At 39.3% G+C, this 26,748-nt stretch overlaps 1 protein-coding gene across 1 annotated transcript in view; it reads left to right on the top strand.

The window, feature by feature from the left end:
• The window catches only part of USH2A (usherin), a 548,586-nt gene that overhangs the window by 33,631 nt on the left and 488,207 nt on the right, over positions 1–26,748 (top strand). Inside the window, exons 3-8 of the mRNA XM_034764482.1 lie at positions 11,281–11,416; positions 12,326–12,389; positions 15,964–16,258; positions 17,785–17,969; positions 21,285–21,506; positions 22,884–22,977. Coding sequence (XP_034620373.1) covers positions 11,281–11,416; positions 12,326–12,389; positions 15,964–16,258; positions 17,785–17,969; positions 21,285–21,506; positions 22,884–22,977 — 996 coding nt within the window. The remainder of the gene's footprint in view (positions 1–11,280; positions 11,417–12,325; positions 12,390–15,963; positions 16,259–17,784; positions 17,970–21,284; positions 21,507–22,883; positions 22,978–26,748) is intronic.

The following is a 26,748-nucleotide window of genomic DNA, read 5'->3' as shown; positions in this document are numbered from 1 at the left end:
TCCCATCATGGCCGTGATTCAGCTCTGTAAGGGACTTTACCTGGTTTACCAGTTCCTGCAACATAGCTCAGTCTTGAGCAGCCTGGTCCATCAGCAGACGATTAGTCTCTTGCTGCAGCCACACTGCCTCCTGTTGGGCAGCTGCCTGGACGCGGGTAGCCTCCTGCTGGGCCGCCATAGCTTGTATCAGTGCCCGCACTACGTCATCCATTGTGGTGGGAAAAAAAATAAACCCTCTCTTTTTTGTTTTTTGTTTTGTTGTTGTTGTTTTGTTTTGTTTAAATCACCCTCCTTCTTCCGCCACGCTGTGCACCCCAAGATCCCACTTCTCACACCAATGTGACAAAGTTCCTCCTCTATCTTGGTGGGTCCTGCGCTTATTGGCGGATTTTCTTGGCTCAGAGATTCACCACGTGGGTTGGGGAACAGCCCGAGACCTTCCGCTCTAGAAGAACCCACAGTCCAGGTCAATTGGGAGGTTTGGGGGGAACCCGGGCCCACCCTCTACTCCGGGTTCCAGCCCAGGGCCCTGTGGACTGCAGCTGTCTATAGTACCTCCTGTAACAGCTGCATGACAGCTACAACTCCCTGGGCTACTTCCCCATGGCCTCCTCCAAACACCTTCCTTATTCTCACCACAGGACCTTCCTCCTGGTGTCTGATAACGCTTGTGCTCCTTAGTCCTCCAGCAGCACACCCTCACTCTCAGCTCCTTGCGCCTCTTGCTCCCAGCTCCTCACACTTGCACCACAAACTGAAGTGAGCTCCTTTTTAAAACCCAGGTGCCCTGATTAGCCTGCCTTAATTGATTCTGGAAGCTTCTTCTTAATTGGCTCCAGGTGTCCTAATTAGCCTGCCTGCCTTAACTGGTTCTAGCAGGTTCCTGATTACTCTAGTGCAGCCCCTGCTCTGGTCACTCAGGGAACAGAAAACTACTCCTCCAGTGACCAGTATATTTGCCCTCTACCAGACTCCTGTACCCCACTGGTCTGGGTCTGTCACAATGTCTATTAGTGTGTCTTTTATTGCTAACTATTATGCCTGTGCTCAATAGCTGTTTTTCCAGAAGGTGGGGTGACGTGAACCTGTGTATCAGAGGACAGAATCAACCCCTAATGGTAAAATATGCTATCTATCTTCCTACATGTAGGCAAAAGTAACATTTTTAGACCTGCTGAAGGTGAACAAAAATGTACACTCGAGTTTAGACTGTTGTAGCAGCATCGCTAATTTGCTCCTCCATCTACTATATCTTCATCTGTTGTCATCAGAGACCGCTGCTGATTTGTTGTGTCTATTAAAGTATGCAAGGAAGCCATAGGCCTGTCATTTTTGTCATTTCCTTAATCTGTTTTATCACCTTGGAAAAAATGTCTTGATACACTGTCCATTTCTGTATAGTGAGCTTCTTGAGAGAGCTCCAGTGTTCACAATGCATCTAAGAGAGTTGGGGAAGCTTACTACGTAGTCAAAGAATATGAGTTCAGGAAAAGGCCATACATTGGAAATATCCACTAGAAGAAACATACAAAATTACATGACACGGAACAGTTGTAAGGGAATATGGTGTACTGATTTAAAGTTGGTAGTTTGAGAGACATGACTAACACTGATTAACTGCATGACCTTGAGCAAATCACTAGACAAATTCTGCTTTCACTTACACCAGTGTAAATCCAGAGTAATTTGCTTGACTTCAATAGACTTGAAGATTTTTATCAGCATAACTGAGATGAAAATTTGGCCCTAAACCACCATGTGCCTCAGTTTGCCCATCTGAGACATGAGTATAACCATAATTTTTTACCTCATAGGTGTATGGTATGGCTCAGTTAATTACTGTTTGTAATCTGCTTTGAAATCCTTGGAATTTATATAAGTGCACAATTTTCTTATTAACAGTATTGCTAGTCCTGAGGAATTTCTAGTAAGTAATTGGGAGCTATTTAACAGATGAACTAAATTAATTTGGAGACTATCTCAATATGCTCCCATCTCCCAATTGGTCTGAAATTAGGGGAAAGTGTTAGCTTCCTTTTCTTATCTGACACACAAACAGATTTTTCATTTTTACATCTTGCGAACACCTAATGTTCATAATGGCTCCATTCACTGCTTTACAGTCAGGTTGCAGGTGCGTTTGCAACTTGTTTTTCCCTACAGCAATAAGCCAGTTGCAGTACCCCTGGGGTCCTGAGCATATATCATGGTTTACTGGTGTGCTTCCTGACTGGAGACAGTGGCTGTCCATAGCAACATGGGTGTGTCCCCTCCGCACTGGGTTCTACAAATGTCATGTTGTCCCTGTCACCTGAGACTTTCTTGAGTGGGCATAGCTGACCCTAGGTTGGAGACTGCAGTTGAACCTGCAGCCATCAGTAAATTGACTGATTAGGCTTGGTGTCATTTAGCCTGACTGGCTTGTGGAAGGTTTATTGTTTTCCTCTGCTTATAAGAGGTTCTACCTATTGCAAAAGCCCTCTTTCCTGATCTATATGCCAGGGAAGAGGCCCTTCTAGTTTTCCCGTGTATCTTACCAGACAATGTGGTATGGTGGTTAGAGCAATAGACTGAGGTAAAACATTGGAATTAAAATTCTGTCCCATGGAAATTAGGAACTATGGTGAGACATTAAAAAGAATGTATTTTTAACAAGTAAAAGGAATGTTTCCTTTTAGAGTATCAGAAATAAGAACATAAGAACAACCATACTGGGTCAGACCAAAGGTCCATCTAGCCCAGTATCCTGTCTTCTGACAGTATCCAATACCAGGTGCCCCAGAGGGAATGAACAGAACAAGTAATCATCAAGTGATCCATCCCCTGTCACCCATTCCCAGCTTCTGGCAAACAGAGGCTAAGGACACTATCCCTGCCCATCCTGGCTAATAGCCATTGATGGACCTATCCTCCATGAATTTATCTAGTTCTTTTTTGAACCCTTCACAACATCTTCAGGCAAAGAGTTCCACAGATTGACTGCGCTTTGTGAAGAAATACTTCCTTTTGTTTGTTTTAAACCTGCTGCCTATTAATTTCATTTGGTGACCCCTAGTTCTTGTGTTATGAGAAGGTTTAAATAACACTTCCTTATTTACTTTTTCCATACCAGTCATGATTTTATTAGACCTCTGTCATATCCCGCCCTTAGTCATCTCTTTTTCCAAGCTGAAAAGTCCCAATCTTATTAATCTTTCCTCATAAGGAAGCTGTTCCATACCCCTAATCATCTTTGTGCCCTTTTCTGAATCTTTTCCAATTACACTATATCTTTTTTGAGATGGGGCAACCACATCTGCATTCAGTATTCAAGATGTGGGCTTACCATGGAGTTATATAGAGGCTATATATTTTCGGTCGCCTTAGCTATTCCTTTCTTAATGATTCCCAGCACTCTCTTTGCTTTTTTGACTGTCTCTGCTCAGTGAGTGGATGTTTTCAGAGAACTATCCACAATGACTCCAAGATCTCTTTCTTGAGTGGTAACAGTTAATTTTATATGTATAGTTGGGATTATGTTTTCCAGTGTGCATTACTTTGCATTTATCAACATTGACTTTCATTTGCCATTTTATTGCTGAGTCCCCCAGTTTTGTGAGATCCCTTTGTTACTCTTTGCAGTCTGCTTTGGACTTAACTATCTTGAGGAGTATTGTATCCTCTGCAAATTTTGCCACCTCACTGTTTACCCCTTTTTCCAGATCATTTGTCAATATGTTGAATAGTACTGGTCCCAGTACAGACCCCTTGGGGACACCACTATTTACCTCTCTCCATTCTGAAAACTGACCATTTATTTCTACCCTTTTTTCCTATCTTTTAACCACTTACTGATCCATACGATGACCTTCCATCTTATCCCATGACAGCCTAATTTAGAGACATGGTGGGTGATGTGGTGTCTTTTATTGGATCAACTTCTGTTTGTCTCTTTTACCAGCGTTCAACCTCTACAGAGCTCTTCTTCAGGTCTTTTTGTAAGTTTTTCTTCTGGCAAAAATTCCAGTAGGACGCACAGTAGCTTTTTGATAGTACTTATGGTAAAGCAGGTACTTATTTAAAGCATATAAAACTATGAGCTGTTTGGGGCAGAAACCATCTGTTTGTACAGTTGCTTGCAGAATGGGGCCCTGGTCTATGACTGGAGTGTCTATGCTCTACTGCAATACAAATAATATAAGTAATTTTTTATTTAATGGAACCTAAAGATTTCTATCCTTTCTCTCTTCTTGACTCTTTCCCCCTTACCCCCCATATTCATATTTTTATCAGGGTATTTCATGGTTGGGTTCGTCAGTGTGGAGTGCTAAGGCAGAGATTTATTTCTGCTATACGGCCTTGTCGACACATGAAAATTTTACTGATTTAACTAAACCAAAATAAGAGTGGCCACACAAGAGAGACAGACAGACAGACAGACACACACACACACACACACACACACACACACTAATTTAACTAAACCAGTTTCTAAACAGATTTAGTTAAAGGGATAAAATTTTCTTGTGTAGAGGAGTCCAAAAATACAGTTCACCACCTCTTGTAAAAGTAGTTCAGTTGTTTTGCTTTGTATAATAATGTCAGTTTGAGTGACAGCTTTGTATGCATACATAAAAAACATTATATGCTACATATTGTATGTATATAGTACTCTAATGCCTTTGAAGTTCAGTCAGTATTGTTACCTCTGGGACAAAAGTTTGTGGATTCAATTCCCGGTACATAAGGACTTGGGTTTATGCATGGAAGGCCAGCAGCATGGTCTAGATTGGAGTCAAGATACCTGGGTTGTCTTATGCATTCTGACAAGGACTCACTGTGTGAACATGGCTGCACTACTTTAAATTTTCTACAACTCGGTTTTCTCATCTGTAGAACACGGTCATAATTACTTCCGTTTGTTGAGTACTTTGGGCAGTGAAAGTGCTATAGAAGTACAAGGTACTTTTATTACCATTATGCCTAAAGCTGACATCCCAGTGTGATATTGTTAGATCCCATCCACTTAATGGAAAGAATTGTTGATCTTCATTCTGACCTATCCCATGTTGCAGTTATATTACATTATAGTTACATTATAGCACAATAATAGTCCATGTATGTCAGTAAAATGTGTTACAGCTCTGCATGGTCAAACCCATGATTCAGAACCATTGTTAAATTCAGTTTTTTGGACAATGTGGCTGGGTCTTCAGGAGGAACAGATCTTCAAATGAGATAATATTTAGCATTTATAATACATTTTTTAATCTTACCTCATTTTACAACTGTTGGGTCAGATTAACTTCATGCACAGGAAAGTGCAAATCACACTTCTTTGAACCAGCCTGACCCTCTGACCGCATGGGGGATTTACCTCAGGGAGGGTAGGTGACCATACTTCTTGTTTTCTTGGAGTTTCTGGATGCAGAGGTCAGTTTTAATCATAGCTGGGGCTTTATGAAAACCTCACTAGTGCAGACTTTAAGAGGGATGCTTATCCCTCATCTCACTGGACAGCCCATGGCTGAGGCCGTGCAGGATAATTACAGGCCCTCCACTAAAGGAGAGGTTTTGGGCACGTGGCACCACCACAGTTTCCTGCTATGTGGATTTTCCACTGCGCCCCCCCCCCCCTTTTTTTTGTCTTTGTATCAAGCTCAGCACAGTTTCAAGATGAATCTAGCTCAGTAACTAACTATTCCTCACAACCTACCTGTAAAGTGCTTTAGTGAATATTTGACAGATTGGGACAGTTGTCGGAGCTGGGATTAGAATTCTGGCAGTACAGGTCTCAGGTCCTGTGCTCTGTAAAACCATCAGGCCACACTTCGACTCCTCTCTCCATCTCTTGCTGCTCTCTTCGGGGAAATTAAAGATTGCATAGAACTTTATTGATAGCAGAATAGGGGGATAATCCTGTTGTCCTGGGCATCTGACAGTAAAAATAGATAGTTTATTTCCAATGTTTTGTATGTGATGTAATGCTCCTGGGGAGGACACTTTAAATAATCACATCGAACAGTCAATTCAGTTCCAACCTTTCTTCTTCTTTAGCTTAGTTTATATAGACACCAAAATTGGAGACATTTCCCTCCTCCCACACTGGAGAGCCACTGGGATTTTTTTATACCACACATGGTTCCCCTCCTACAATTTCTTTCTCTGTCAAGTATTCATACCCCCTTTAATAACCAGCAGGGGGATCATCACATTGAGCTACTGCCAAATGCATAATGACTGCTGCCTTAGCTGTACACAGTCACTGCACTACTGATATCCAGTTCAGCACTGTAAAGTGCTTAGGGCTACTTTGGGAATGTGCTATATTAAACCCAACTATTCTAAATCCTATTTAATATAAAGAGGTTGCAGCAGGGGGAGTGGGAAAGCTGGTGAGAGATTTTGAGATTGCATTAATCTATTTTTACTATATAAAATATCTAATCATTTAAGGTCCAATTCTGCGAATAGTTCCACTGATTTCCTATAGCAATACTTGTAGAATATGGTACTACTCAGGGCAAAATAAATGTGGCAGAATTGGGTCCTAGAAGAATTGAGAGAGCAAATTTGTAATGAGCTGAGAACTGGCCTACTCACCCCCAAGTATAGATGTTCTTACCATGAAAACAGAAAATAAAAAACATGCTTCATATCTGACTCAAAATAAAGGTGCACTTAAACTTGTAAAAAGACAACATTTTTATTTGAATGATATGACAGAGCTGTCACAGGAGTGTTACCTGCTATAAAGAAAGCTTAAGAATTATTACCTTTATTAGACCAGTGACACTGAGCTTTAGCCATACATTTCTAAGTTCTGTCCCTCTACAGAGACAATTTTCTTTTCTTAAATAAACTGTCATGCTAGTGTTAATATATTGTTGGCTCCCTCATACTCTGAGAATACTGCTGATATAAAACATGTATATGTTAGATTGGTAATAGTATCTTTAGTGTAGCTGACTAGAACAAATGTGTTTCCCTCATGGCTGTGCTAATGTGATAAAGGAAAATTGGCTGTTCATCAGCTTTTGGCTGGGTAAAGACAGTAGAGATGGAACCACATTCTTTTTTATGCATTAATACAACTGAGAACTTTTCACTAGTTATATTTCATGTGCCTGCATGTTGTGCAAAGATGTTGTAAAACATGAGATAATGCTACAAATAACAAAGTAGAAAAGCCTGTATCTTTTATAATGATAACAGTCAAACACCAAATGACAGTAAAAGGCTGTAAAAAAATGTGATGCAACGCGCCCCCCCCTGCAATTCAACCACCACACACACACACACACTCTCTCTCTCTCTCTCACATACAGGGCATTGGCTGTTTAAAGGCTTTGTATTAAATTAAATAAGATCTTCCTGCATTTGGGTCATGGATGTGTCAACACAGAAAGCTAACTTAAAATGAAAGTGATGTGCTTAGAGTGGGGAAACCCATATGCAAGAACTTTTTGAACAAATCTCGATGCCTAGTAATTATGGCGATAACCTTCCAATTTTTTTTTCAGTGGAAGGGCAATAAATCCTTGTCTAAATCTGAGAAATATTGACTGCATCTGGAAATAACAATAATAAAACTCAGCATGTATATTTATTTTAAAGTATAATTTAAGGGAAATAAATTTTCTCCATAAAATCAATTTTCTATTCATTTCACATTTTCTTTCTTAAAATACTAATAGAATCATGGTGCCTGAAGCACTGATGATAATCACTCAAGCTCAGATTTATAGATAACTGTGGCTGTTTATCTTGGTTAGAATTTGAAAGGTTTTGTTGGTGGAATAGCATTCTGAATGCTCGTTCTCTGATTTTTAAAATGAATTTTTCAGGGTCTCGCCTTCCTTTTGCACCAAATTGTGTTGGCTCATAAGCCTTTTGTTTGGCCTCACACACCCCTTGTTCTTAAGGATGCAATTATTCCAGCCCTATTTGATTTGATTAGAGTGGATCTCAAGGCAGGCTAGAGCACTCCAGCTTCTCTTAGCCTGTATCAGTAGAGACTATTCACCAGGCATCCATTTAAGTTCATGATTACCTGTTTCTTCAAAATGGAAATAACATTCTGGCAACAACAAAATAATGTTTTGAAATCTGACACTCTCCAAACCATCATTTGAAATAAACCTCTCACAAACAAAATGCAGTTAAAATCTGATAATTCCTGGTTTGAATGTTCTTGCGAATAAATCACTCACATAAATAAAAAAGGTTTTTCAATAAAGTTTATTCATTGTATTTATAATGAAGTGAGCTATCAGGGCGAGTTTGAACATTTTGAATGAGTTGCATTTAATATATTTAATTAAGTTAGGAATATATGGCTATAAGGAAATGAAACTGGTATGTGGTTTCCTTTCCCGTGTGTCTGTCTGTCTCCTTATTTTTCAGATTAAATTTTTGAATTCCATAAAATCACACCTAGAAGCCTGCTGTGTTATAAATTCTTTCTAATTTCATGTAACTTATACGCTAATTCAGAACAGTTCTAACAGAAAAAAGCTCAGTGTCTTCTGAATTACTAGGACTGGGAGACTGCCACTAAATATTTATCTGAATATTAACTCAAATTTAACATAAACTGACAAGAAAAAGAATGCTCGCAGAAATCACTGCCTGGAGTGAAGACTGTCTGCATAGACATCCCGTAGTGTAGGGAATCTCCAGTGGGTACACAGTAGGTTTAACTAGCACTCCTTGCAGCCACTGACGAAAGGGGCATATCAGGGGTTGGAAGGTATGTTGGAGGAATGTCAGAGGCCTGTTTGAATGTGTTGTGCTTGCTTTGCTATACTAAGCTGGTGGATGGTCCTTTGGGGTCCATATTAGATGGTGCAAATTAGAGAAGCCCCCAGACTGCCCTAACTTGTGTTCAGAGCCTGGGAGAGAATCAAGGAGTCATAACAGGCTGCCTGATGCCACCACCTCATCTCCAAATTTGGCCCCATATTTCAAACCTGTATGCATGATTATTTGTGGTAAGCAACTTTTAAATAGCCCAGGAAGTGATCTAAACAAGGGACTGACCATATACTTGGCGAATCCCCACACTCACATGCATACACTTCATGTAAAATCACTATGGTAATGACAGAAAAATGACAGTAAATCAGTGCATTTGGTATATTTTATGTTATCGTATATTTAATGGGATACTATTTGACACATCAAGAGGGCGAACTTTCCCCAAACACTTTGCTATATACCAGGCACAGAGCCACTCTAGGAAGAGAGACCAGTGTCTAACCATATACTTTACAACAAGGATTGGGCTCCAGTAGTGCAAACATTTATTCATATGTGTAACTTTATTCATCTCACTTTTCTAGGAATGAAGACTTGGCAAAATTTTGTGTGGCTCAGAAAAGAAAAGGTTGCAAACCTATATGACACACACCCAGTTGCAACTAAGCAACACAGCTTGAGTTCTGAATGTCGAGTATTGTGTACTATCAGCAAACTGTTTGTGATTAGTCTTTGGAGTAAAAGGCAAAAAGTTAGTTAATTGAGGAAATTGTGATCTGCTCATAGTTATTCTGTGAACAGAAAAAGGAAGCTAAATTAATCTAGTAAAGTATTTGTTCCAAATTATTCACTCAGCTCTATAAATTAAAGGGAACTTTTTGCAGTGCTTCATTTATCAATAAAGTAGGGCTGTCAAGTGATTAAAAAATTAATCATGATTAATCGCGCAATTAAAAAATTAATAGCGATTAATTGTGCGATTAATCGCACTGTTAAACAAGAGAATACCATTTATTTAAATATTTTTGGATGTTTTCCACATTTTCAAATATTTCAATTACAACACAGAATATACAATGTACAGTGCTCACTTTATATTTATTTTTATTTCAAGTGTTTGCACTGTAAAAAATAAAAAAATAGTATTTTTCAATTCACCTAATACAAGTACTATAGTGCAATCTGTTTATCATGAAAGTTGAACTTACAAATATAGAATTATGTACAAAATAACTGCATTCAAAAATAGAACAATGTAAAATTTTAAAGCTTGCAAGTCCACTCAGTCCTACTTCTTGTTCAGCCAATCGCTCAGACAAATTTGTTTACATTTGCAGGAGATAATACTGTCCGATTCTTGTTTACAATGTCACCTGAAAGTGAGAACAGATGTTCTCATGGCACTGTTGTAGCCGGTGTTGCAAGATATTTACGTGCCAGATGAGCTAAAGATTCATGTGTCTCTTTATGCTTCAACCACCATTCCAGGGAACATGTGTCCATGCTGATGATGGGTTCTGCTCAAAAGCCACCCAAAGCAGTGTGGACTGATGCTTGTTCATTTTCATCATCGAGTCAGATGCCACCAGCAGAAGATTGATTGATTGATTTTCTTTTTTGGTGGTTCGGGTTCTGTAGTTTCCACATTGGAGTGTTGCTCTCTTAAGACTTCTAAAAAGATTCTCTCTATCTCCTCTCTCTCAGATTTTGGAAGGCATTTCAGATTCTTAAATCTTGGGTCGAGTGCTGTAGCCATCTTTACAAATCTCACATTGGTACCTTCTTTGCATTTTCTCAATTCCTCAGTGAAAGTGTTTTAAATTCAGGGTTTTCTCATGGTTAGCATAAAGGACTCTTGAAATCTGTGTACCACCTGTACCACTTTGTGTTTTGACCATTGGCTAGTCATTTAAATTCATTGGGCCTCTCTTTACGCATCTTTAAAAGGAGGATGATATATCACAAGCATGTCACATAATTAGTTAATGTTTGTAAAGTGCTTTAAGATCTTTGGATGTAATGTGGAAAGTAGTAATTATTATTTTAATTACTGTTCTGTACAGTGAAGGAAGGATATCCTCAGTACTCTGAGAAAGATGTATTGAAATGTTTTCCCCATCAAGGAAAAAGACTAATAGGATTATGGTGCGTGAAGCCCTGATCTTAAAATGAAGAAATACCTAGGCATTACAGTAAAATTGGGAATGGAGTGGTAACCTTGACTCTGCATTTCCTTGGTTTGTTTGTTGATTCAATCAGACAGACCCCTTAATATTAATTCATTGTAGCTTTTTGTTTGCTTTGACCATTATGATACTTTTCTAGTCTATGTTTCTGACATGTTTGTTACCTAGATTACTAGTGGGAAGATTAGTTAGTAAATATGGAAAACAGGCCAGGGGATTTAAAAGATATCCAGAAAGTAAAAAACTCCCTTACTTTGTTCAAAATGGTTAATCAATAATAGATGCAATTAGTACAAAATTCAAAATGATTATTTCTAACGAACCTTTATTTGCCTCTTTATATATATCTTTGTAGGTTCATCACACCAAAATCAGTTTCTTTGTAGATGGTTTGGAGGATGACAACACTGCTTTTGATTCAAGAATACTTGATGGACCAATTGCAGACCTTGCTGCTGACGGAGCACTGCAAATTGGGCAAAGTTTCAGTGGTAAGTTCTGCAGTATTTTAGCACTGTATGCTCAGCATTCAAAATATTATATGCTTGATGTGTGTCTAAAACCATGGTAAGTAGCTCTGCAAGCTAATTTTCAGTGAGGTAATGCATATTGAAAGGTTCACATAGATAACAACTTACTACTGCTACCAGTCCTTCCTTTCAGACTACATCATGATTTATAGAGCTCTACATCAGTCTACATTCAGAATTAGACAAATTCTACATCATTGTATGAACAGTGCAAAATCTGGGTACTGTTAGTTTGTGGCTCTCTTCAATTCTGTACAATGATGAATTGGCTCTGTGGACAAAAAAGGTACCACTGATCCAGAACATATTGTAATTTGGAACTAACTCCTAAATATATCCGTGTCTGTCTTAAACAGAGTTATTTTGTTATTGGGCAACCAAGAAAAGTAATTTTCCATCCTACTTTTAAAAACTCTTAAAATGTCTGGAAATGTCTTCTGTTAGTATTCAAAAGTTAGAATGACATCAACCTAATGACTGTATAAAGGAAAGGAATATTTTAAATACCTTTTATCTTTATTTTATAAATTGATAGGTACAGTTGTACCTACTGTATCTCTTCTCTAATTAGAGGTGGCACATAGACTGGCTCATTACTTCTGTCTAATGAGCCGGTCCCTGTGCCACCTCTCTAATCAGAAAAAAGAGAGGTACAAAATGTTCCTATAAAGTTATTATAAATCATTCTTTTTATCAAAAATTTAATTCACTGCCCTCTATAGTTTTGTCCACATCCAAGATGGTTTCATTCATGGGAGGTAATTGTGCAAGAGAGATCACTATGTGCTGAATAAAAGGTGCTTTCATGCAGTGTAGAGTTGATTTCTGGTTGATGGAATTAGATTATTTATTTATAATATATTTTCATAGGTTTAGAGCAATTTGTTGGAAGAATGCAAGATTTTCGATTGTACCAAGTGGCACTTACAAACAGGTAAAAAAACAAAACAAAAAACCCCTGTTGTTCTTGGTAAAACCTAGGAGTATGATGAGAGAGAGGAAGAATACATAATGGTAAATTTGTTCCCCAAAATGCAGGGCTTTTTTTGATATTCTCCTTAAAAGATGGTTACTTTTGTGGTCATAGTTTACTGGGAATGGATTCAACAGGGCTGTTCAGATCAAACAGGCTTTGAGGCGAGATCAGTCATGGATGGAATGTTAGATATCAGTTGTGTTTTTCCGATGTTTTTAAAATATATACAATGACTTCTAATACGAGATAGTCATACTGTGATATCCTTTGTGTTTATATGTTGTCATTGTTGCAACCTGGCCTAGTACCCCACTGTACAGTTACCCAGTCTGTGGCGAGTAGACCCCATTGCTGTGTCTCACGTGCTCCCAAGCCAACAGGGTCAGGGTAAAGTCTAATCCCTTTTTTGTTTCTGGGTCTGTACACTCCCATGCTCAGACCACTGGTCTAAGATGCTTTCCTGGGACATGTGGCACCACTCAACCATTCTAGACCCTGAACTCAGTGTCTGAGACTTTCCAAGCACCTGCAGTTGCTTTTACACATACCCCAGAGCTCCACCTGGGGCTGTGGGTACTCCAGGCTTCTAATTTAACTCCTTTGGGGACAAAGTGGCAGGTAAGCAAGGAATGCAGGTTTAGCAACAAAGATTCTTAACTACAGAAACTTTGCTGTTGAAGCCCTCAAGAGTTACAGAAATTTTGAAAACAAAAATCCTTAGAGCACAATCCCCTGGTTTGATCTCGCCTCTTCTTGTGAGTCTGAGGTTTGTTAGTATTCCAGGCTAGACAGAGACCCTTCTGCTCGCACTCTCCTGAAAGTCTTCCTTGCATGTGGGGATGTTCTGTCTCCTTGTCCAGAGCAGTACTCAGTTCTGAAGGAGACCTCTGTCTCTGCCATGTGTTTCACTGGGAAACAGTCAAAGTTGATGGCCCCAGATTGCAATCTGGATGACTTCTCAGTGATTGTCCTGCAATGAGGTATCAATCATCTTATTTGGAAGGTCAGCCATCTGGAAATACATTACAATAGGCTGCTGTTAGGCAAGAATAGACATGGGTGCAAGGCATAATAGAAAATGAGTTCATAATTCAATACAGACCTATCCCGACAATGCCACAATCACATTGGCTTTTATTCTCTCAAGGAAATCCTTGCTGTTTCCCATGAAATAAAAATTAGATTAATTCAGCCAGATATATCATATTCTAAACTGTTTATCTGATTTTAAAGATCCTTAAACCGGCATCCTATTTTGTGGGTATAGTGGCCACAAACAAACGAGCCCAGAATTAACTGCAGGTGCAGTTGATAGATAGTAGTGGACATGATATACCTTGACTTTAGTAAAGCTTTTGATACAGTCTCCCACAGTAATCTTGCCAGCAAGTTAAAGTAGGATGGATTGGATGAATGGACTATCAGGTGGATAGAAAGCTGGCTAGATCATCAGGCTCAACGAGTAGCGATCAATGGCTTGATGTCTAGTTGGCAGCTGGTATCAAGTGGAGTGCCCCAGGGGTCAGTACTAGGGCTGGTTTTGTTCAACATCTTCATAATGATCTGGATGATGGGATGGATTGCACCCTTAGCAAGTTCGCGGATGACAGTAAGCTGGGGAGGGAGGTAGATACACTGGAAGGTAGGGATAGGGTCCAGAGTGACCTAGACAAATTGGAGGATTGGGCCAAAAGAAATCTGATGAGGTTCAACAAGGACAAATGCAGAGTCCTGCACTTAGGACGGAAGAATCCCATGCACTGCTACAGGCTGGGGACTGGCTGGCTAAGTGACAGTTCTGCAGAGAAGGACCTGGGGATTACTGTGGAAGAGAAGCTGGATATGAGTCAACAGTGTACCCTTGTTACCAAGGAGAATAATGGCATATTGGGCTGCATTAGTAGGAGCATTGCCAGCAGATTGAGGGAAGTGATTATTCCCCTCTATTTGGCACTAGTGAGGCCACATCTGGAGTACTGCATCCAGTTTTGGGCCCCCCACTACAGAAAGGATGTGACAAATTGGAGAGTCTCCAGCGGAGGGCAAGGAAAATGATTGGGGGGCTGGGCACATGACTTATGAGGAGATGCTGAGGGAACTGGGGTTATTTAGTTTGCAGAGGAGAAGAGTGAGGGGGGATTTGATAGCAGCCTTCAACTATCTAAAGGGGGGTTCCAAAGAGGATGGAGCTCGGCTGTTCGCAGTGGTGGCAGATGACAGAACAAGAAGCAATGGTCTCAATTTACAGTGGGGGAGGTCTAGGTTGGATATTAGGAAACACTGTTTCACTAGGAGGGTGGTGAAGCACTGGAATGGGTTACCTAGGGAAGTGGTGGAATCTCCATCCTTAGTGGTTTTTAAGGCCTGGCTTGACAAAGCGCTGTCTGGGATGATTTAGTTGGTGTTGGTCCTGCTTTGAGCAGGGGGTTGGACTAGATGACCTCCTGAGGTCTCTTCCAATCCTAATCTTCTATGATAGCTAGCATATCAGGTGATTAAATACTCAGATATTCAAAAGTATCCACTAATTTCGGATGGCTCAGCTTTTGGGTAACCTACCTGAGAGCTAGGGCCTGATTTCATCTTCCAAAGAAGTCAATGGGAACTGTATGTGGTCAGTGTCCTTTGAAATCCGTGTCTAGTTGGGTAACCACAAAGACAGGCACACATAGGTAGTGGACACTTCAGATATTGAGGCCAAAATTCTCAATAAACACTTTTTTTCTGCACTCATAGTTATTTGAGGTTGCAAATTTGTTTGCATAACTGGATGTTTTTCAGAAAATGTAGGTACTAGCATGTCACAGAGTATGGGGGATTCAGGGCCCTGCACCCCCGGCTTCCTGCGATTCACCATGACTCTCAGCCAGCCAGTAAAGCAGAAGGTTTATTTAGACGACAGGAATACAGTCCAAGACAGGTCTTGCAGGCACAGACAACAGGACCCCCCTCAGGTCCATCTTGGGGTCCCAGGGTGCCCTAGTCCCCTTGGGATGTCAGAGCCCTGTCTGCCCCCCAGCCATATCACCAGCCAGCTCCTGAAAACTCTCCCTTCAGCGACCTCTCCCACAGCCTTTGTTCAGTTTCCCGGGCAAAGGTGTTACCGGGCCTCTAACCCCTTCCTGGGTTCTCACGTTACATGCTCAGGTATCTTCCCTCAGTCAGTCTCCCATCCCCCAACGCAGACCATCCTAGCCACACTCCCCTGTCAGCATTTAAAGACCACAGTAAGAACAGTCCCAGTTCGTCACATAACACTCAAGTGGATTAATTGATACAGCTACTACAAACACGATGTCAATGCTATAATGTTTGTGTTTTAAGGAAAGTATTCAGATTAGTGATCAGAGTCAGGCATGATGTAATAAAAGAGAACTATTAATGGTGGTGTTCTAATCACATTTAGTGTGGTGGTTTATGATGGTGGTGGTTAAGGCTGGGGCTGAAATTTAATCTGTAATCATAGATGCTCCTAATTTCACTCATCTTTCCCTTTACCCATGTACCTATTTACTTTTTTATGCTGTAACAGAGACATTTTGGAGGTATTCTCTGGGGAATTTCCTCACCTGCACACCCAGTCAGAATGCCGCTGCCCAGGCAGTCACCCCCGGGTACACCCGTTGGTGCAGAGATATTGCATCCCTAATAGTGCAGATGACACAACTAATGACAGAGTGCTGAGGCTGAACCCAGAAGCCCATTCCCTGTGTTATATCAACGATAATGATATTGGAACTTCCTGGATTTCATCTCTGTTCATTAGCACGGCACATCTGGACCGTGGCGTTACTATCACAATAGATTTACAAAATGGACAGTATCAGGTAATGAGAAGGCTATTTTTTTCTTGTTTGTCATTGGGGCATGAGAATGGAATGTAGTTGATGCTCCCTGATGTTTATTAAATGAAAGCTAGGAGGAGGTTGAAAGTATACCAGATTTCAATTTTAAGCCAGTTCAGACCTCTTACTTTGAGCTATCAACAGGTCACTTTGGTGGCCTGGAAGAAATTTCCTCCTGCCCATAATGTTGCAAAAAGTGAGCAGGTGCATTGTGTTTCTGGCTTTTCTCTGATACATCAGATCTTGGCTAGTGTCAGAGGCAATATAATGGAGTAGATGAACTAATGTTCAGCTCCAGTATGACAACTCCTACGTTCATAAACAAAACATGCATTTTTAAGTTGCTTCACTGCTGTAATTTTTAACCGTAATTTCTATTAAAACACAAGAGACTGATTTCATGCCTTCAGCCACTGGAAGATAGGTGCAGTAAAAAAAATCTACTCAAAGGTGTGCATCAGTACAAAACCATGTGAAATCTCTGCTTTATCAGGGATTTGAAGTTGGCTAATGAAGCCCAGAAAGGGGATGGACTGCTGTGGGAGGGGACAGAGACAGGCCAACTAGCATTTCCACCAGCCTGGATTCTGTGGAGTCCTGCTTGGAGTTTGGTGCCTCCCTCCAGTGCTGAAGGGTAGTAGCCTACTGTGGTCTGCCCTGGGGATGAATAGACCCCCTGATGAAACTGCCTCCATGAGAACAGGCATTTCAGTTTGTGCCCCTTATATGCACAGAGGTGAATCAAGCCCAAGGTCTAATGTTTATAAAACTTATTCTCGTTAGCTTTTTTGTTTATTGTCAATTGAGTTTGCATGTTTGGGGTAGGAGAAGAGAAGAATCTGAGGATAGATTTTTGGCGTAGTTTGTAAGAACTTGTTCTCTATTTAAAACCCAATTTAAATATCTGTGAAATATTAAGGCTCAATTGATTCGGAGTATACATGTGGGAGTGCTTATCACAAATGCCCATACAACAGTGTGGTGGAGGAAACTCCCTTCTGTGTCACAGATATTTGAAGTAGTTCCAGGCCAAAGGCAGGGGAAAATAATAAATTGGGTGGTCTTAAAACCAAAAAACTATCCACCACCTGTTTGGCAATACATAAGTATCCCTTTTTCTTGTGGCCAAAATGTTGGTAATATCACAGAGCATGGACTTGCCATACAATGAGGTACTAATTTCAAATAGACCTCAAAAAGTAATGAAGAATAATTGTCATGAAAGATTCCACTGCCTACCAAGGAGCAGTATAAAGAGCAGGTTTAACAAGAAAGTTTACTTTAACTCTTAAACCTGTCTGGGAGAAGGGGAGAAATATCTTAGGTATTTCTCATGTGCGACATCTATTTGTTGTTTATTCAAAATGCATAGATATGGTGAATGCTGTGAAATAAGTTTTTTATATTAATGCATGTGGATACAGAAATTTATTTAATATTTGTATTCATGTTGGTCTGTAGCTCAAGCTATTCTCATTTCAGTTCTGCATTTTGTTGTTCATTTGTAGGTGTTCTATATTATCCTTCAGTTCTATAGTCCACAGCCGGAAGCAATGAGAATTCAAAGGAAAAAGAAAAATGATTTAAACTGGGAAGATTGGCAGTATTTTGCTAGAAATTGCAGTATTTTTGGAATGGATAACAATGGCTCTCTAGAAAATCCAGACTCTGTCAACTGTCTCCAACTTCCTAGGTATGAATAGATATTTATCTATATCATACAGATGCTTTTAACAGGTGTCTGACACAATTCATCTCCATGTTCCCATTGAGATAGAATCTTGAAATTTGATATGCTCATTTATTATGGGCTGCCGAATACATAAAAGATCCCAAATTTAACCTTTCAATTGGAGATCACCAAAAGGTCATCTGTCATTTTTATCAGATTTCAAACATTTACGCACCTGACACAATTGATTTCCATGTTCTAATGGAGTGAGAATATTGAAATTTGGTAATTCATATTTTATGGGACTGTTATCACTTAGTAAAGAAATTGAGGTGCACTGATAAGAGGGATAGAGAAGAGTGCTAGTTTAACTGATTTTGAGCATCCAGTTAATCTAAAAAATATCACAGATGACTTCTGAGAGTGTCAGATCTTGTGTTGGAACTTAGATGCTTTTGTAGTGATGGACAAAAATCAGCAAGGGCAAAAGTGAGGACAAAGTCAGCTCTTTAGAGTTACAGTGGATGTGAGAAACCATTCAAGAAATAGGGTACAAATTCATTTTCTAATGCGTTTAGCCTTTAAGGCTAGAACACATTCTGTTTGGGGATGCCCTCTCAGAAACATATTGCCAGTCCCCTTTTTCACTGACTGCCTTGTGCAAATTAAAAAGTAAACTGATTCTGCTTATAGCCATACCTGTCATAACGCACTAGCTCTTGCCTGATTTCCGATGCTAGTCAGTGTGAGGCCTAGTTAGTACTTGGCTGGAAAACAATCTGGGAATACAGTACCAGGTGCTGTAGGCTTTTTCTGTTTCACATTTGCCACCTCACCGAGGCTTTTAAAGTGTGATCATCTTTCTCTGGGTTCTAAGAGTTCAGGATTCTAGGGGAAGCAGCATGTGGTCACTTGAATTAAGTCAGTTTTTAACAATGACTATTGAACATTGTTGCTATTCAGTGGGGGAGGGGAATGGAGAAAGCCAATTCATTAAGTAAGCAAAGAAACCAGTTCTGATCATCTAAATTAGTTGTAAAATGATGCCTGGCCTAACATTAAAACTAGGGTTGGAAGGATTAGATTTTTATTGGGAATATGTCAGGTTTTTTTTTTTTTTTTTTTTTTTACTGTGTACACACACAAACTGACAAGGAATAGTTCTAACTTCTAACGATGATCATAGAAATTTACAGATAGGCAAACTAAGAAGAATGTGGGTTGAGAACTTACTAGAGTAAAAATCAGTGATTTAGACTTTTTTGAATAGACTCGTTACCAATGGATTAGCAAATGAATAGCAAAAACAGTAATGACTAGTTGATTTAAGAATATTTACTATATATTATATTTATCTATATTTTGGCATATGATGTTGACAGTTTGGGTTTTAATGGTTTATAAAGCTTTAACTTTTTCAATCTCCATGTCTATGGTCAGTAAATAAAGTTCTCCCCCCGTCATATAATTTCCCACAACTGTGAAAATTTAAATAGATACAAAAAAAAGTAAATGCTTAAACCCATAATTTTGGACAGCTGAAAAATTTAAACTGATAAAAAATTGAGAAAATGCTTGAAACAAAACTGATATTATCTAGTAAAATTACAAAAATAAAATCTGCCAAGCCCAATTAAAACATAATTAGCTTATCTTAAAAAAAAAAGCCAATGTATGAACTGCTTCCATAAATGTTTTATAATGTAGTACTGTTTCTCCCTTCAACTACATGGCACATATGATAAAAGTGCATAATGTTGTGTATGACGGATGTACAGTACACTTAATTTAAAAAAAAAAAATCCTCCAAAAAGCCCTCTAAAGACCAATGTATATTCTATATAGTCAAGCAGGCATTATGTGGAAGATAAAAATTGGTTACTATGTTATGTATTCTTTTTAAGGACAGGAAAACACCCACTGATTCCTTTGGAGAAAATAACATATAGCTCTAATACTAAACTTCTCAGTGAAATTGTATAGATATATTCTATTCTAGTATTTCTTTGGATATTGATCATCCAAACCCATTCTCTGGTCACTTGGTGCTATTTCTGATGACATATTAATTTGCGATGTGTACCAACTTGCAATTATTCACATTTGGAGCCTCATCCCTGATGGCCAAACAAAAAGGGGATCTGTGCTAGGGGCAGAAAAAATGGATGAGGAGCAAAAATCATAGAGACAGTTACAAAAAATTGGTGATAATGGGTTGCTTGGAGATCAGTTTGTGGCCCTCCAGCCATTTTCTGTTGAAAAACTGAGGTTCTGATGCTGTAGCATGGGCCCCTGATTTGTGTAAGGGTTCAGCGAAGTCAATGGGACCCCTCACTGAGCCTCCAGGGTCTGCACTAGCAGAGGATTTCATTGCAGGGTAGGGGCTTAAACTGGGAATTGTTAACAAAAATTTCTAGCAAGAGCTTCTAAGTTTCAAACAGCCCAGCAGTTTTCTAGAGGAAAAAACAATGCATGGGAATTTCATTTATCAAGTTCTGCTTTTGGGTGCATAGATTTTAGAGAGTCCAAATTTGGGTAGGGGAAAAAGCAGTGGTTCTTCTCAATAGGCTCTGTCTACTTGCCGAACTCCGCCAATTAAAGAAGCCAAAATGAGATGCTGCTCATAGTAGGTTGTGAAGACCCTCTGATTAGGCATGCGGTGTAGGGCTTTGCTTGGGTATGTCCTCCGTTGTTGAAGCTCAAATATTCAGCTGGGCTCGTTGGCCCTAGCTCCCATTGGGCCCTGCTGGGTTTCACTAAACTCCATGCACTTGCATTTTTCTTGATTTGGGAGAGGGAAGCAAGTTGTGTAGTACTTTACCAAGTGCCACCCACTCATGCCAAAATGAGATGTCACAGTAGTTTGTATAGTCTTCATAGTGTGATTTGTGCCTCTGTTTTTTACATACCTTGATCTGTTGGGAAATAGTAATAATGTGGGCGCTTAAATTATCACCACTGACCATTTGAGTTAACACCTTATAGCAACAAGACCAGTTTACACCTTTGAGCCATTGTTTCAGGCCCTTTGCAAACTGGGGAAGACATTGCTGTATTTGTTTTCAAGGTTTTCTTTGCACCGATAAGGGCTAGAGGCTTTATATTTAAAATGAAAATTTATATTTTGGACCACAAAGTGGCAGTTCGGGGAAAACAGACATATGGCATATGCCTGTGTATATCTTTTATTTGAGCTCTGTGTGTGGTTTCCATTTTCATCGGCATTTGTCCATTAGAAACCATAAATAAAGTTGTGCTCACTTAATTAATGTCCTCTGTGAAAACATGAAGAATAGATAACCTGTAAAATATGTTTGTCATCTTTTTTTAAAACAGGTTTACTCCATACTCCCGTGGAAACATTACTTTCAGTATTCTTACACCTGAACCGAATCGTCGGCCTGGTTACAATGACTTCTACAATACTCCATCTCTCCAAGAGTTTGTAAAAGCCTCACAAGTGAGGATTCATCTTCTTGGCCAGTATCATACAACTGAGCCTTGGGTCAACTTCAGGCACAGATACTACGGAGTTGATGAAATTACAATCAGTGGAAGGTAGAAGTTATTGGAATGTCTTTTTTTGTTTGTTTTTTTGTTTTTTTTTTTGTTAAAGAAACTTCTGAACAATTGAAAATTTGAGAAAGATGTGTGATCTATCATTAGCCACCTTGAAGTCAATGGCTTTATTCTGGTTTTACTTTGACTTTGCAAAGTATTTGGCCCATAGTATTGGATCAGGTCCCACATGCCATTAAACATATTTTCTGAACATTTATCCAAATGCATATTTAAAATAATTAATGACTTTTATTACACAAATATGTCAAAAGAGGTTTTTTCTTAGTTACAAACTCTTCTAAATAGGGGCTTATAAGACAGGATTTCAGTTATGCTTTGCTTTCGTAGGTCTTCTAAGTTTCATTACAGATTTCCAGACATGGCAAATTTAATGGTCTTAATAATGATCTACATTCTTTGTTTTTGCCACAGTTTTTCCTTTAAAAAGGAAGCTGTTCTGAAAGTATTGTATTATCTGTGACTGACAATTTTAATATGTATGTTAAGTATGCAATCTTGTTAAAGGACTAATTATGCCCTGTAAATAATATGCAAATTTAACAGTGAAATAGTCTCCAAAGGAGCATATGGTGCTGATTTTTGTGAACATGTATTATATGTGAATTTATATTTTGAAAGATGTGATCTCATTTTGGGAGATAACACCCTATCAGAGGTCACATTCACCTTTTATATTAAATTAATTTCCTTAATTTGTAAAATTTTGATGGTTTATTTAGATGTATTGTGATTTCTATTTTGCTTAAACAGTTACTATGTCGGTGACTTTATACATGCACAGTCCTTTCTACTGCAAAGCTACGAGGCTATTTCATATCTCAAAAAGAAAAGACTGCAGGCTCAATTCTGCCCTCAGTTACTTGGATGTATTACTTATTGATTTTCATAGGAGAACTTGACTTCAGTGGGAGTCATTTTTTTTTAATTGAGGGCAAAATTGGGCCCTGTGTGTTTAAGTTCAATACATGAAAGATCTTTAAGATATTATGACCAAGTTATAAGATCAAAGGGTTAATATTGACAACATAGGTGCTAGCTGTAGTAAATAATTAAGGCCTTGTATCTGCATAGTATGTAATGAAAGCACGTAATGCACACTTGATAACTTAATAGTTGGTCTAGAAACGGTCCTGTCAATTTACTCCCCTGGAAAACTGCATTTACTTGACATTTATAAATGTTGAATGGAGAAGACATCTAATGGTTACTACACTTAAGAACAGTATTTTTTGGGACTTGGTTTATTCTTAACAAAGCAGAAAACTACTTTCATGACAGTGTAAAAATAGTGGAGAGATGTCTCTCAAATAATGCATGTTGTGTATTTTCTTTAATAGCTGTTTTTGTTTGCAGGTGTAATTGTCATGGCCATGCTGATCATTGTGACACAAGTACTAAGCCATATAGATGCCTCTGCTCCAAGGACAGCTACACACAAGGAGATAATGTAAGTCCTACCATCCTGCATGTATTATATCTAAGCGTGTACCTAAAACACACAATTTGGAGCGGGGTTTCAATCCCTGAAAACTTGGAGCTTTTTTGGATCCCATGTTTTGATAGGGAAAAGTTGAAAAATTTGGCTTTAGATCCAGGTATGGATTACAGAAAAATTCTATCCTCAAGGTTCAGGGGTGTTTGGGTTCAAAGGTTTGGTTTGGCCTGTTGCAAGAATATCGTGAGCTGCAAAATTTGGATCCAGATCTAAATTTAGATTTTGAACATCTATCAAAGATTTATGGATACTTGGGATTCCTCTGAGGCCAATTTCTGATTTTTATCTTATAATGAAATACTTTACTGTAATTAATTGCTGGAAGAATCTATGTGGAGTCTAAAATGGAAACGTTTTGAACATGTGTTAATTTATACTTCGAAAGCATGTGTAAAGTTAACAGAAAGCTGAGACTATACTTGCCCGTGTAGGCTTAGTACTTAGATATGCTCTCAGGACTATAATTGAAATGAATCAAAGAACAGAATCTGCCCCAATGGCTCTGATACTAACATTTAAAAAAAAAAAGAAATCTAACACTGGCCTTTTTAGAGGATAGTTGAAAATGTTAATTTGCTCATATTTTTACAGTCACATATGACATTTAGATATTTTTGATGCATCTCTTTCTCTCTAACTTCAGTGGACTATTGTTCTAGTAAGAGATCAGGGTTAATATTGACACTTTTGAATATTTTCCACATTTTTAAAAAAAAATTGGAATTTAGGATAAACTTGTTATTTTTCCATTGGAACTAGAAGTAAAGCACTATATTATTTTTTTAAGATCTGGATATATTCCAGAAAGAATGTCCTCAATTCTACTGTGTTCTTCTCACCATTAATAATATGCTCAGTAAACAGCGCTTTTGTGAATTTCACTGCAGCCATTTGGCAAACTTAAGCCCTGATAATTTCCCAGTGTTCTTGGCATTGGAATACCCAGAATGAATACCTTTTTTGAAAATAAGAGAGTGTTAGGGAAAATTGGAAGGGGCATTATTCTGTATCCTCCTCTCCAATATATTTTTTGTTTTCTTCTCCAGCCATGTGCAAGCTATATGAAACTGTAAAGTTGACTGCCCTGGGGGAGCCTGGGCAGATGGAATAAGGAAAAGGTGTATCATTTGGCATTCTTACAGGATTTTTTCATATGTGATTCAGCAAAAGCAGAGCCATCTGTTATATACAAACTATAATAAATACTTTATTGAATATTCAATAGACAGTTCTGCTTTGGCTGAACCAGATGTGTAAATTAAATAAACTAGCATGAAAAAAGGCCTCGATTCTAAGTTCCCCTGTTCCTGTGCTGGATGCAGGAAGGGGGTGGAGGAAAGAGAGGTGAAGATTTCTTTGTCACCTTATGCCTTCTGGACTCTGGGACTGTTGGCAGGCCTGCCTGGTCCAGGAGTTGGGAATGTAGCAGCTCAAGACTCTTGGGGGAGCCAGTGATTTCCCTTTTGCAAGACTTCACCTATTCCATTGAGAGTTATTGGCTCTCTGTGTTCCTGACTAAAAGTCTGCTTGGGCCTAATTTTAAAGCCCGGCCCAAACCCACCTAGATTACAGCCAATCTGAACCTGACCCAAGCATGTTGGCTTGTTTTCAGACTAGACTCAATCCGACCTGACCCTGTAGTGGGGTCCTGTTGGTATTGGGTTGGGTTGCAAGGGTCTAGCTGCTGGCTCAAACTTTATTTTGTTTTCTCTGCAGAGTCCCTGAGGGCTAATTATTCCCTGGCCCACCAGCTGCTCCCCGGTTCTCCTGGCCCAGCATTGCTCACTGTAGAGCAAACTATTTCCCATGAATCTGTGTCAGCACTGCTGCCACCGCCTTGTCTTTAGGTCTTAGCTTGGCGGGGCCTTCTGGCTCTCCCTGCCCAAAATCCATCTCTGGATGTCTCCTCCATGTGGGGTTGGTGACGTGGCAACCATGTGCCCCACTCTTTCTGCTGGCTGCCTCACTGTGCTGCGTGTGCTGCAGAATGAGAGGCGCTGCAACTTGTTGGCAAGCTCACCCTGCGGCACGCCCTGCTTAGTGAGGTAGAAGCAGGAAAAGCAGTCACTGCCGTGACAATCCCATGGGCAGAAGAAGTTGAATAGAGACTACCTGACCCAAGCCCGAGAGTGTCAGGTTGTTTTCATACTTGATTTGACCCAATTCCAACACTTGTAGTCGTGTTCTGTTGGATTTGGGTTGGGTTGAAGGAATCTGTTCCTGAGCTTTCCCTCAAGCCTGGAACGTGCAGGAGAGGTGGGCTGCTCTGGGAGCTGGGTGCAGGGAGGAACCAGTAGAGAACTGACAGTAGCTCTGTGTGCGGGGAGAGGGCTGGTGGCTGTGGGGAGGAGGTAGATAATGTGAGGCTCTTACTGGCCTTGTAGAGGGAGAGGGCTAAGTAGGAGAAAGGTCCTATTTGGTTGAAGAAGTGGGAGTTTTCTCAGCTCACATTCCTTAGTGAGGAGCTTTATGGATGAACAGTCTCATCTTTAGCAGCATAAGGGATATAGCCCTGTATCCTTTTGTGCTCAACACTGACATACGCAAATAATTTGTGTATGGCTCAGGCATTTAGACATCCAACTTTCTAACATCAATTGCTCAAGCAAAATTAGAAAGCTGACTAGACTACCCTGCCAAACTCTTTCCTTCACCAAAAATTTTAAATGTTATTTCCCCCTCATAGCTGTGTGTGCTTAATGTTTCTCCTTTTGAGTTATAGCATATCTGTAAACTTCTTTAATAACTTAAAGTGGTGTTAATTGAAACCCACTATATCCTTTTTTATCACTGTGTTTCCGTAAAGCTAGCCTTAGGGTAGCTCATATCATAATAAGCACATTGCCAGCATACTTTGTGAATCAGGGGTAAGAACTTTATCCTCTCTCTGCCACATGATGAAATCACTCATCTGTGATAAGCACTTGCATTAGCCCTTTCTTTGAGATAGGGCTGTAGGCTATCAAAATCATCTAAATTCTAATATAGTGATGTTGTAAACTCTGAAAAATTAGTGGGCTGGGTGTGTGTGGGCTTGCCTGTTTTTTTCAGATTAATACAGAAACAGGTAAATTGTCATACATATAGTATTACAGGGACATTGTCAGCTTGGAAATCACATTTCTTTCCAAAAATCCCAAACTACTATACTAGTAAGTTACTCCTAAAATAACTTTAATTGGAAGGTATTCGATTTTTTAAATTTTTTCATTTCATTTACACTGTGCATTTGACAGCACTCTATGTAATCAGTTGCGCTGGTTTTTTGCTTGTAAACATACCTCCAAAATGTGAGGGATGTTACTCATTTCAGTCCCAAAGTTACCTCAGTTCTACACAAATGTGGTGTTCCCTTCAGTTTTATTGTTGAAAATTAACCTAAAAAATAAAGAATTAAGAAACTGGTCTTATAGAAAGAGCTATTTATTCTAAAGGAAGAGTCCCACTGCATTCTTGCATTAATAATTTTTGTGTTCATGATTTTTTGTCTTTGTCACATCTTGTGTCCAATTGTGGACAAGCTTCCCCAGGGCCTGGAAAGTTTGACAGTAACAGCAACAAGCAAAGATGAAACTGAAGGGGCAGCAAGAAGCAGAGAGAGAAAAGGTTGGGGTGGGGTGAGAGGTTTAGCCTGAGTACCTATGTTGTTTTGCTCTCAGGATCACACCACAGATCCTTCTAAATATAAACAGAGGAACGGAGAGTCTTGTAACCATTTTTTAA

This window comes from Trachemys scripta, chromosome 3 (genome assembly GCF_013100865.1).
Source record: "Trachemys scripta elegans isolate TJP31775 chromosome 3, CAS_Tse_1.0, whole genome shotgun sequence".
NCBI classification, from domain to species: Eukaryota; Metazoa; Chordata; order Testudines; family Emydidae; genus Trachemys; species Trachemys scripta.
Note: the sequence above shows the minus strand (reverse complement) of the source record. Positions and strands in the feature narration are given on the sequence as shown.